The 12,622-nt window shown below is 54.5% G+C and overlaps 4 protein-coding genes across 4 annotated transcripts; 1 reads left to right on the forward strand and 3 right to left on the reverse strand.

Moving 5' to 3' along the window:
• Positions 1-1,058: 1,058 nt before the first annotated feature.
• Positions 1,059-3,008, reverse strand: J4E87_007723 (uncharacterized protein; the record flags this gene model as incomplete). The annotated part of the gene is made up of 4 exons (XM_049379317.1): positions 1,059-1,207; positions 1,295-2,692; positions 2,832-2,952; positions 3,003-3,008. The coding sequence occupies 4 exons, from the start codon at positions 3,006-3,008 to the stop codon at positions 1,059-1,061; spliced, it is 1,674 nt and encodes a 557-aa protein (XP_049230891.1).
• Positions 3,009-3,836: 828 nt separating this feature from the next.
• On the forward strand, positions 3,837-5,355 carry J4E87_007724 (uncharacterized protein; the record flags this gene model as incomplete). Its single annotated transcript, XM_049379318.1, has 5 exons — positions 3,837-4,001; positions 4,050-4,148; positions 4,195-4,459; positions 4,533-4,632; positions 4,683-5,355. The coding sequence occupies 5 exons, from the start codon at positions 3,837-3,839 to the stop codon at positions 5,353-5,355; spliced, it is 1,302 nt and encodes a 433-aa protein (XP_049230892.1).
• Positions 5,356-6,065: 710 nt separating this feature from the next.
• J4E87_007725 (uncharacterized protein) lies at positions 6,066-8,576 on the reverse strand (the record flags this gene model as incomplete). Its single annotated transcript, XM_049379319.1, has 2 exons — positions 6,066-7,970; positions 8,019-8,576. 2 exons carry the CDS (start codon positions 8,574-8,576, stop codon positions 6,066-6,068), a joined length of 2,463 nt encoding a protein of 820 aa, XP_049230893.1.
• Positions 8,577-9,126: 550 nt separating this feature from the next.
• J4E87_007726 (uncharacterized protein) lies at positions 9,127-12,132 on the reverse strand (the record flags this gene model as incomplete). The annotated part of the gene is made up of 2 exons (XM_049379320.1): positions 9,127-11,583; positions 11,887-12,132. 2 exons carry the CDS (start codon positions 12,130-12,132, stop codon positions 9,127-9,129), a joined length of 2,703 nt encoding a protein of 900 aa, XP_049230894.1.
• Positions 12,133-12,622: the final 490 nt, after the last annotated feature.

A 12,622-nucleotide genomic window follows, 5' to 3' on the forward strand; every position in this document is an offset into this window, starting at 1 on the left:
CGTTCCCTGCGTCGATACCTCCGGCCAAGCCTTTGCCATCTACGTCAACCTGATCTACCTGGCCCCGCTGACCATCCTCTTCATGCGCTTCTTCTTCAAGTCGTACCTCCGCCGCTCCACCCCCAACTCCAAGCAGAACTTCAAGCACCGCACCATCTCCGACGCCGCCGGCGACGCCAGCCGCAACGTAGAGCGCGAACTCGACTCTCTCGACAAATCCGCCGAAGACGCCATCTCCTCAGGCGTGAACCGCGCTAGAGACGCCGTCCGCGGAAGGAAGCCCGCAAACGGCCACATCAAAGACGAACGCAAAGGCAGCATGTCGCCCGCCAACCAAAAGTTCCTCGAAAACGTAAACCGCCGCGTTAGCCAGAAACTGCAAGAGCTTGATGAGGGCGCCGATGCGACCAGCAAGAAGGCCAGGCAGATTGCTAAGGAGCTTGTTGGAAAGGCTGAGGCTGCTGGCGAGAAGGTCGAGCAGGCGTACGAGGATAACGAAGAGGATGTCAAGGAGAAGGAGAAGGAGAATGCGAATGGTAACAAGGAGAAGATGGACCGGAACCGTAGTCCGAGCAAGTTGCCGCGCAAGCAGCAAAACAAGAAGAATGGCCCGAGTGACGAGCAGGTCGCTAAGCCGGAGAAGGAGGCTGAGCCTAAGGATTTGAAGAACACCCTTGGGGAGAAGGACGGTAAGGGTCTTTTCTAGATGAAGCAGAAATGTTTCATCTAGGTTGGCCCAGTGCACCAAAGCCACAAAAGGCTCAGTCCTGTGTAAAAGCAGCTAGCCGACTTCGGTCTTCACGCTGTCTCTCCTGCCCCCCTAGGGCTGGAAAGCAAATTTTCCTCGGCGCTCTCTGTTATAGATCGCGAGATATCCGGTCACATATGTATCTGTATCTTGCTTTTTGAGGGAATCGATGTCATCACCGGACATTTATACACAACTAAAAGCTGGGAGGGAAGGTATATCCAAATGTACGAGAGATGATGGAACTGGAAGGGAAAGGATAGGAAAGGAATGGATGGCGTAGCTATGGAATCTAAATTTTTTTATTTCTTCATCGATGCTTCGGACTTGGTACTTTGATGGTGCTCATGCCCAAGTAAATCTTATCAATGCGCATTGCGTTGTTGCCGCTCATTCCAGCTTTCAAGCTTGTGATCTGAGGGTGCTCGCTGACCGACCAGAACGTCTCCGGTCTCTTGTCTACTCGTTCAACGATCCATGAATATCATCTAATACCCCCCATCCCTCCTCCACCTCCACCCATTCCCATCCCCATAACCCCCCCACCCAACTCCAAAACCTCCTCCCTCCTCTTCCTCTCCATCTTCTCCCTCTTAACCATCTCCTGCAACCCACTTCCTTCTATCCTCGCCGTCACACCCTTATGTCCCTGCCCGCCACCACCACCCCCTCCCCCTCTCCCCCCATCCTCATCATTCCGCGCAAAAATCTGCAACCCCCTCAAATGCGTATCCTTGCCATTCTGGTGATTCTCCAAGATCTTAATCTGAACCAGATGGGCGCGTAGCACAGGTAGCTTTGGTGTTGAGAACGTATTGGAGGGAGCGGGGCGGGGAGCGGGGTTGGGTGAGAGGGAGGCGAAAGGGGCGCGAGGATGGGGGCGGGGGAGGGTTTGCGGTTGTGTTTGTTGTGTTTGAGGGGGGATAGGGGTAGATGGGGGATGATTCTGGGTTGGTGTGATGGTGGGGTTTGGGTGGAGATTTGCGCGGCGCGTGCGTGTGCGGGTTCCTGGTGGAGGGGGTTGTGACTGTTGGGTGGGTTGGGGTGTGTCGTATGAAGGATACGGAGGTATAGGCGTGTCTTGCTGTCCTGGAGTTTGCATGTCCATATCCGCTCCCTGGCCTGGCGCCGCGTTTTCGGAATCAGAAGAAGCGTCGTTGCCTCTCCTCCCACCGTTCAAGTGCAAGGCGTCTGTGAGGAGACGTTGGGGGCGTGCGCCTGCGTTTCCTCCTCCATCACCTTCTTCGTCGTCGTCGTCACCGCCCTCATCATCACTATCCGGATCTCCTACACCCGAGAAATCAGCCCAGATCCATCCCCGCGGACTCTCCAATCGCATCTCGCCCCATTCCTGGAGGTCATTGAGCCCGCTGCCAGCGAGGAAGATGATCTTGGTAGGCGTGTAACTCTCGTCTTGTTCAAAGTCGAGGTACAGTCTCAATCCCACAATACGGACGAGTTTGAAGAAGTGGATGTTGAGGTAGTGAGGCTGTGGTCCATCGGATTGCCAAAAGAGGTTGGTGTTTGGGTGCCGCAGTTGGGGAATGGAACAGCCTGGTTTGGAAGAAGAGACGGTCCAGGATGCTAGGGTGGAGATTTCGCGGAGGTAGGGTGGTGGGGGATCGAGGTTGGGTAGACTGTCTGAGGGGAGGTTTGGGGATGCGAGACCATCTTCTGAACCGAGTTCTTCGTCGCCTTCGTCGTCTTCTTCTTGGTCTTCTTCATCGCCTTCGAGGCCGATTAGGTCGTCGCCAAGGGTTTCGTCGTCGTCGGCGGCGGAGGCATCCTGCTCTTCTTCTTCGACATCTTGGCGACCGTCTAGTTCTGCGTCGCTGGACGTGTCTTGGGCTTCTAGTGGTGAGGGCGGGGGCATGCGATGTTGGTGTGCTTGGCCTCCTCGTCGGCGAAGTGAAGGCGGCATGCTGATCTTCGCTTCCTCAAGTGCTGTAAAGGGACGCTAGATTGACGTCACGGGATGCAGGATGCAAGCTTCGGGGGAGCGTGACTAGGGCCCGTGGCGACAGCAAGCAGGGGTGAAGCGCGTCTGAAAAGGGTCTGGAGTGTGCTGTATGGCTGCCCTGACCGGACACCTCAGGCAGCTTCCGTGCAAACCTTCGTTCCCAAGTCGCGACTACTCCCGCACCTATCGTCTGTCTAGGCTCGCCTCGGTCCACGGGTATCTGGTCCTTGGGATCGTGGCGTCCCTGGCTAAGGCGAATGTGGCAGACCGTGCGGACAAGTGTTGATCACTCACGTGCATGCGAGCCAGGTACCCAACCGGACGCGAACAGTGCGAACCCAACTTCAGTGTCGATATATTGATGGAGGCGATACTCTCCGGTATCCAGGCCTGTTCTTGGTGGCCGATGTGGTTTCTTTTTCTGCCGTTTGCCTCGTGCTGCTTTCTCCGCCAGGGTCATGTTTGCTTGTTTGCGATGGAAGCTGGACTGGGACTGGAAATCTGAAGGTCCAAGCGTCGGGGAGATCACCAATCCCGAGGTCTCTCTCCCTTTCAGACCCACCCTGTGCCTGACACTACCCTCAACGCCCCCCCACCGACTCCCCCGCACGCATACTGTATGTTTCGCGTCCGCTTATGATTGTCTACCTACATACTTGCTGCACATACTCCTAATCCAGTGTCGGAGAAGACCCCGTAGAGCCCAACATGGAGCGGCAACGCTAGGCAGCGTCCCCGCAGCGCCGCCGTCTACACTACGAGTAACGATAGCTCAAGGTTCGGATTCGCCTCAGCCGTCAGATTAGAGTTTTGGATGCAGCTCCAGAGCTCCTCACAGGATGGAGAAGGCCGCTGGTGGGCAATAGTCTACTGGGAACTTGATAGACTGGCTGGGCCGCTGTGCATGCTACTACAAGCCATAGTCAACCAAACTCGACTCAACATAATGATGCGGGATACTAAACCGGTTCTTCCCTTCGATGCAGGTCCCGCCGTTTCTTGTTGTATCTTTCTCATGAACGACCATACGTTGCTCTCTTCGAGCAACACGCTACTCTCGTTTGATACCACTGCGCAACTTTGCTTTCCGTCAGCTTGACACTTGGTCGTGCTCTCGACATCGACACCATGACGCACAGCTCAGCCGACCTGGCGATGGCCGCCGAACAGCAACAACGGATTACCATTGCCTTCCTGGTTGTATCCTGGATCTTCATCCTACTCAGGATATGGACTCGCACATGTATTATCCGTAGTTTTGGCTGGGATGATGTGGTCATGCTACTTGCCGGTGTAGGTTTTTGTCACCGCTGCCAAGTGATCATTAACTAACATTAGCAGTTGACGTTCACTTTGTTCTGCGGATCAGTTTGGTTGGTTGAAGCATCTGGTGGAACGAGCGAGATCACCAGCGCGGACGAGTTGCAGAAGGTGACAAAAGTAAGTATTCTGATCCTGTCCTTGCGAACCATACTAACCATTGCAGTGGGTTATTGTGAGAGAGACCGGCTATCTCATGGCAATCATGCTGGTCAAGATTTCTCTAGCCATCTTCTTCTCCCGCATCGTCGTCAGGCGCAGTCACTTCATCATCATCTACGTGACCGTCGCTGCCAACATTGTGTCATCGATGTCTGCATTCTTCTACGTCATCTTCCGATGCGGACCCAACTTGGAGAAGTACGCAGTCAACGAGATCATCGGTCGCTGCCAATCGCGGCAGGTCGACTATTTCTTTGCCTATCAACAAGGTATGTGGCGCGAATGAATTATTTACACACAAGCTTACGAAGTACTCCACAGCGACCTTTAGTACATTGACAGACGTCGTCTTCTTCTTATTACCCATCCCCATTCTATGGTACGCCAACATGGATCTGCGGCACAAATTCTCCGTCGGCTTTATCCTATCCCTTGCAGCTCTGTACGTCTCCACCAAATCCACTCTCAAACCTCTCTACTAACATATCACAGTGGCTGCATCTGCTCCGGAATCCGCTTCCCTTACATAACCGGTCTAACAGAACTCGAAGACTTCTTCTGGGACGTGACCAACGTGTCCATATGGAGTACTGTCGAATGCGGCACATGCATCATCGTCGGCTGCATGGCAACCCTCCGCCCACTCATGAAGATGGGAATCTCAAGAGCACGCGACATGACCACCAGGGACGGAAGCAGGAGCGGCACAATGAAGAGCACGCGAGCATCTCCACGAACGACGAATCACTCACTCTCCCAACTCAACTTGCATGCTACGCCGCAAAATAATCTTCTACTCGCGGAGCTGGGTATCCAATATAACGGCATTGAAAGCAAGACCTCTTCATCACCGAAACTGGAATCGATGTACGAAGCAAAGACCATTACGCGCCCAAACACCGCGGCAACACCTCTTCCATCGGATATGGGCTACACGAAACGTAGCAGCGCAGACCCTATCCTCGCTCGCACCTCGTCCGACGCAACAGACCTCCCTTTATGGAAGGCGCCGGAGGAGAAGAAACCACGCCAACCGTCGCGTCTCAGCCTCAGTCGCGCTCTACTGCACCGCAGCCGGCCCACGAGCGAAGACATCAATTATGGCAATCCACTTTCACATCCGGTTTCGCCGCCGAGGTATATGGATGCGGGGGATGCTGTGTGAGAAACCCTCATGCTTTGCTCGATATTTGTACATATACACAGACACGACCGTAACGACGCTACGCCTTTCCTTTTTCATTCGTGGAGATCAAAACCAGTCGTTAGATGGACGATTAGAAAAACTAGTTTTATACCCCAATGTATTCTAAGCCAACTGCATATCTTCATATCTAATAACTAAGATCGTCAAGACAGTATTCTCGGTGTCCCTAGACTGCAAACCATGTGCTGGATTGTGACATGGACGGCCCGCCACCCGGTTTGTCAACGCTAAGCTTCACCGTTAGTTGGAAGTAGTGAATCTTGTACTACGGGTAAACACGGCGGAAGAAGGTTTTCAGTTGTACCAGTACCAGTTACAAGGAAAGGGGGATGCGACTATTGACATGGCATGGCATGCCTTGCAGTATGGTACGATGGCGTCGTGAAGTATGGGGTAGTGGGCGAGAAGTACCTACCTCCTCAAACTAAAGGCTCCGCATTCTATAGTAACACCCACCCAGAAGAGAGACGTCCGCCACCACCCCACCCGAACACATAAATGACTATATCCCGTTCAAGTTCCGACGGACAATTCTCGATTCGTGTTCATACATCATTACAATATATCATATCCCACCATCACATTTTACCTCCTTTTTGTACAAAACATATGACCATGACTTTCGTTGCTTTTCACCATGATCACCAACGATCCCGCATCCTCATCACCTATCTCCCACCCATAAACTCCGGCTTGTATGCCTTAACACCCCCCGCCTTCATCAGCTCCCGCAGGGCCATAGTAGCATACTGGCTACTCGCCAACTGCAACTTAATCACCACAGCAATCTTCTCCTCTTCTTCAGCCGCTTCTTCCTTCTCCTCTCCATCTTCCATCTGCGCATCCGCACCCTCTTCTTTCTTCTCATCCTCTTTGCCCGCCGCATCCTTCTTCCCAACATCCCGCTCGCGGCCCAGGCTTTGCAGATCTGTTTGAACAAACTGCTCATCCACCTTCCTATAACTATGAACCTCGAATTCCAGCGGCTGGAGTGGTCTGGCTAGGAACTTTCTGTAACCCCCGCTTAGACTGACTTCCCGCCAGCTACGGCGCATATTATACGGATCCAAGCCCCCACCCTTCTCACTCCCCATAAAAGTCTTGTAGTACTCTCCAATCTCATTTCTAGGATACTCGACATCGAAGCCCGGTTGCGGAAGCACAACGTCCCAGATACTATACTCCCCACTCGCAGCTTCAGCCGCAGTAAGCGGACGCGCGCGTTCGAAATCCGCGTCAGGCGCAAGGGATGAGTCGGCGCCGGAGGGATCGATGATGGGTTCGCCGTCTTGGTCGTGGGTTGCTTTTGGCATTTTCTCCGTACTTCCCACCTCTTTATCGCGGTGTTCGTTTACGAGGACGAGGTCGCCGGGGACGACTTTGTCGCCGTGTGTGGCCCAGCGTTTGCCGGCTACGCTGTTCCAGACGAGGGATTGGTAGGCGTGGACGTACATTAAACGGAGTGTACGCGGTATCGTCATGAGCGCGCCTTGCCAGTCTGTTTTGCGGTCATAGCGGCCTGATTTACTGTTGCGCGAACTTAGATGCTGGATTATGTTTCGTTCGGCGGTGAATTTGCGGGGCAGGAAGTCGAGGGCTTCGGTGCCGGAGCCTTTGGTTTTCCAGATGTGCAGGGCGTGCGCGCGGTTGCGGTCGTCTTGCGAGACTAGGGTTGTGGACTCGGACGGGTTTAGGGCAGAGGCGAGGGCGGTGTCGCTGTATGCGAGGAGGTCTTCGACGGCGCCTTGGAGGTCGTCTTGGAGCATCTTGCGGCCGATGGCGTCGGTGCTGGCGGCGAAGGAGCCGAAGCGTTGGAGGCCGTAGTAGTTGATGAAGCCTTTTTGGGAGAAGTCGGTGATGGCTTTGCTGACTACGTCGTGGGCCAATTTATTTCGCTGAGCAAAGTCTAGTCCTTCTTCGCTCTGGAAATGGCAGTCTCGGAGGGTGATGGTGAACTCGTTGCCCAGTAGGTCTCCTAGCTTTAGGTCGTTGTGGCGGTACTCAAAGTCTCCTACAGCGGCGTTGAACAGGATCTTGTTGAAGTTCTGGATGCGCTGGGCGAGTTGGCGCTTGACGCAGACTCGTTGGACGGTGCATGCTCGTCTGTCTTTTGTGCCTGCGAAGCCGAAGCCTTTGGCGCCGCAGTTGAGCTTGCTTCCAAGGAACCCTACAACTTCCATTGTATCCTTGTTTTCCTTGTACAGATTGAAGTGCAGGTATTCTCCACCAAGCTCCTCCCAATCTTGACCTCCGCGTCGGCCTCCCTGGTTCTCGCGATCCTTTGCGCCACCCTTGCCCTTCTTCTTTTTGCGCTCCGCTGGTGGAGTCGCCTTGATGCGTATGGTCTGATTCTCCTCCATTGCACTCTCGAGGAGGTTAGGAAAGATCCGACGTAGACTCTGGTGAGCCTGGGTGCGCTTGTCCTTATCGGTTATGGGCGACGATATGACGGCTTTGAAGTCTTTTGCCTTTCGCGATTCCTTTCTCCGTACTTGGCGGACAAGCTTTACGATCTCGTCGGTAGTCTGTTCGCCGAATATCGAGTGTAGGATATTGCGATCTTCTTCTGGCAACTGTACGTGTTAGCATTTGCGCAACATGTATGCGTACAGACCACCTACCTGTTCTTCAGGCTCTTCCTGGGCTGCAGGCGGTTTCCCAATAATCTCCTCTCCATCATTCTCCGACTCCTTCGGCGCATCTTCCACCTTTACCGGCTCGGGCACCGCAAGCGTAGTTTCACCAGCAACTCCCGCATCCTGCATAACAGCATCGACCTTCTCCTCAGTCGCAGCCGTACTCTCAGGCTTCTTTCCACCCGCACCATTCGTCTTCTCCACGTCCTCCTTCCCAGCCTTCTTCTTATCCACCACCTCCGTGCTCTTCAAATGCAGCACCTGTCCATCCAACCCAATCTCATTGACCAAAAAGTCCGTATACCTCTGCTTCAGCACCCCGGTAAAGCCCAGATTATCCGGGCACACATATTCGGTGATACCGGCGCGTACTTCGCGCTCCAGATCCGTGTCAATGGTTGCTGGTGCCGAGAGAATCGAGGCCGTGGGAATCGGAGCTGTATTCGGAGCTGCGGTTGATGTGGTGGAGAGCGAGGGAGCGGCATTATCGTCGAGGCGCGCGCGTTTCGCCGGTCGCGTGGATTCGTCTGACGGGTCAGACATGTTTGCGCACGTGAGAGATGTGGTGGGGTGGTTGTGTGGAAGGCGTAGGTTTTGTAGAAGGTTGAGCTGCGAGATTCTGAGCGGGGAAGTTTTTCCCGAGGACGTGCGCGCGGGGAGGTGAGTTTTGGCGAGGGCCTCACACGTTAACATCAACACTATCCACATACTCTCACCTTACCACCGTGAACAATCATCTTGTTCAGAATATCAAAAAGACATCACAAGCAGAGGATTCAAACACTGATAATATCACAAGATATCGATTCATCATCTATCTTATCAACTCGACTCAAAAGAAAAGGATCCGGCCCAAACTCCTCCATCCTGCCCAGGGGTATAAATAATGCTTCTCGACTTCATACAGCGTATCTTTCAAGCGAGTGTGACATCCCGCCTCTTACATGGGACAAAGACAGAACAACAAAATATACATGTTCGTTAAAAAAAAACAAGGTCCCCAAAGGGAAAAGAAGAGAAAAAGTGTCTATGTCAATGAAGATCCATCAAGGATATCCACGTAGTGTTGTCGCAGAGGAAAGGAAGAAGGTATCTATCCCGAAGCGAAGATAGCAAGGGTAGCGCAGAAGTTAGAGCGGTTATCCTCGTCCTTGGCTAGACCCTGACCACCCATGGTGATCATGTTGACAGACGCCTTGGTGCTAAGACCGAACCAGTTGACGTTTGTCGAGTTGGCGATCTCGTTCATGTCTTGCTGGCAGTTCTGACCGACGACGCAGTCTTGGTCGTAGTTCTGGAAGAACGAGTAGGTACCCGCGCCGTAGGACCAGATGCTGTCGCTGCCGTCGGTGACACGGACGGCCCAGGCGGCCTTGGCTTGGCTCATGTCTGGGTCGAAGTACTTGTCGTTCTTGGTGAAGGGGACGGCGGCGGTGGGGTTGGGCTGGTAGTAGGGTGTCTCGGTTTGGATGGCGCCGTAGAAGATGTCCTTGGCGCCGGAGAACTGGTATTGAGACATTTGGGAGTGCTCGGAGGCGGTGCCGTACATCCAGACGGGGCCTTGGGATTCGACGAGCATGCCGCGGCCGTTGTAGATGTCGATCTGGGAGTGGTCGTCTTGGTCGAGCTCGTGGTCGGCGGTCCAGAGCCAGACGTTCTCGAAGTAGCCGTTGGAGTTCTTGGTGATGTGGAGTTGCATGAAGGAACCAATGCACTCTGGGTTGGGCTCGTGGGTCGCGTCGGGGTTCTTCTTGCAGTTGGACGACTGGAGCTTGGTTCCGGCGTAGCCACCGACACGGAAGTGGACGTCCCAGAGACCGGCGGCACCGTTCTCGGCGTTGATGTTCCACTCCATCAAGATACCACCGGGAGCAGGGCCTTGAGTACCGATGATGAGGTCAGAGGCCTCGAAAGAACCCTTGTCGCCGCTCTTAGCACCAATCTGGAAACCAGGCTTGGGGTCGTCCATGTTGGAGAAGAACTCGCCGGTGATGAAGAAAGTGCTGTACACTTCGCCAACCATCTTGACGTTCTTCTCAGCGGGGACGACGACAGTCTTGGTGATGAGGTAGGCACCGTGGTCGACGTGGAGAACCTCGCCTTCCTGGAGACCATCGATAGCAGCCTGGATAGCGGCAGTGTCATCGGTAGCACCGTCACCCTTGGCACCCTTAGACTTGAGGCTGACGAACTTGGAGACGTCGACGTTCTCGTACTGGGGCTTGCTGCGCTCGAACCAGCCGTTGAGGCCTTGGAGGCTCTGGGGCTTCGCGGGTGCACCGTTGACATCACCCTGGACACGACCGAGCTGTGCGCCGGCAGCGAGAGCGTTACCCTGAGCCCAGGTCTCGACCTTCTTGCCACCCGCAAGGATAGTGTTACCCGTAGCACCAATGACAGCCTTCTCGGAACCGGTGAAGTCGCAGTTGTCAAGGATGAGAGTGCCGCCAGTGGTGGGAATGCTGTTCTCGGTGAAAGACGAGTTGATACCGATGGGAGTGTTGGTGAACTTGCTGTCGAGCAGAAGAACAGAGCCGACAGTTTGGTTGGCGGGGCTGTTGGCCATGTCAAGACCGACCTGGCAGTTGTTGATGAAGATGCTCTTGTAAGTGAAGAGCCAGTTCCAGTTCTGGAAGATGGCGGTACCGCAGTCATTGAAGGTCATGTTGCGGATGGTGAATTGCTGGGAGCCCATGAAGGCGCCAATGGCACCACCGTTGAAGGTCAGGTCGGTCATGAAACCACCGGAGCCGTTGTCCTGGAAGATACCCTTCTGGTCCTTGCCGGCGTCACCCTTAGCCATCTCGAAAACAATGTTCTGGAGACTGGTGGCTTGGGAGACCTGCCAGTGGATACCAGCGGCAGCCTTGGTAGCCGAGATGTCGATGACGAAGTTGCGGACCTGGCGGTAGAAGTTGTTCTGGTTGGTGTACCAGTTGGCGCCGTCGCCGCCTGGGATGTAGGGATCGGCATCGATCAAACCCATTCCCTCGAAGTCCGCGGTGGCTTTGAGAACAGGCATGTTCAATGGGTCACCGACGAACTGGGTGTAGTAGTATTGAATGATGGGTTTGCTGATCATGTAGGTACCGGCGGGGAAGTAGATGAGTGCCGGTGTGGTGGTGGTGGAGTCACAGCCCTCGCCGCAACGCTCGCCGTCAGCGATGATCTTGTTGATGATTTCGGTATCGTCGGTGGACCCGTCACCCTTGGCTCCAAGCTCCTTGACATTGCGGAAGACCTTGTAGGACTCTGGGTTAGGGTTGAAGGGAGCCTGGCCCTGGCGCTTGATGGTCTCAAGCCAGTAGCCGGAAGCACCACCTGGTGCTGCCGGTGCCGGTGCTGCCGAGGGAGCTGGTGCTGCTGATGGGGCTGGGACTGGTGCGTATGAAGCAGTAGGTGCTTGCGCGACGGGGACAGCAGCAGAAGGAGTGGCGGAAAGGAGGACGCGCAGCGTCAAAAGAAGCGCTCCAGCGCTAAAGGCAACCATAATGGCAGTGCGTTTGTTGAAGTTCGGAGTTGCTAGTTGGAAAAGTCTCGACTTGAAAGACTGGAAGTATCGTTGTCAGTTGACCGGCAAAGGACGTTGATAGTGTTGTTGGATAGTCGAGGAGAAAGATTGCAAGTTTGCAGAAGTGGTGGTAAGGTTGGCTAGCAACGAAGGAAGAAGAAAGTAGTAATGTTGTTGTGAGAAGATGACTCTACACAATAGAAATGAATGACAGAGAACAATAAGAACTGACGGCACACAATGAGTGCTGGTAGCTGACAATCGCCTGCGTGAAGGGAAAAAGTGAATGGGGGCGCCGCCGCATAGTATATGTACAGCGGTTCATTCAGGAAGGGGACTTACAATAGGATCGGGGCGCCAATCAACGTTGTCGAAACGCCTTGTTTCAAGTTCCGGGTAGCCGGGGTGTGATGTTCGCTGTGCTGTGCTCGATTCATGTTCCCCGGCATTGAGTAGGCATTTTATATCCTCGTCGTCGCTGTGATACCCAAGCTCTTTTGCCATCTCTTCATCGTGGGCGTTCATCCTCCCCGATTCACAAAGCAGTCCCTCTTCCTCCCTTGCCTCCTGACGACCGCTTGCGGCCATGTTTTGAAGCCGCATTCCACGCCCGCAGACAAGTGCCGGCTCGTGGTTGCGTGCCTGTGACCCTGCCGCCGTCGCGTGCGTCCAAAATTACCTAGGGTCTCGACTAGCCAGGCCCACAAGACTGTACCCGTTGTATCCCTTTCTCCGCGTGAAACAAGCGGGAGACGATGGCCAGTGAGTGGATGGGGAGGGTAGAAGGCGGCGAGGCGAGCGTTTGTTCCTGAAGGGAAATCAGGGATGTGGTTGGTAGCGCCACAACCGATGCCCGCATGTGAGACGGCGCTGAAACGCCAGGCCATCGACAGGCCCTCGCTCGCCCGCCGCGCAGATAAAGCATTTGCCAGCGCGTCAACGCCACGCGCGACTTTCTCTGCAATTCGACGCGACGGCCCGGCAGGAGATCGTGGATACACTGCGATGCGCCGGGCTCCATCCAAGAGGCGCTTGAGAGTCATGCCAAGGTGTGGTGCACCACGACTGCATTGTACTC

This window comes from Alternaria ethzedia (genome assembly GCF_023757985.1).
Source record: "Alternaria ethzedia strain BMP 0044 chromosome Unknown scaffold_22, whole genome shotgun sequence".
Taxonomy (NCBI): Eukaryota; Fungi; Ascomycota; class Dothideomycetes; order Pleosporales; family Pleosporaceae; genus Alternaria; species Alternaria ethzedia.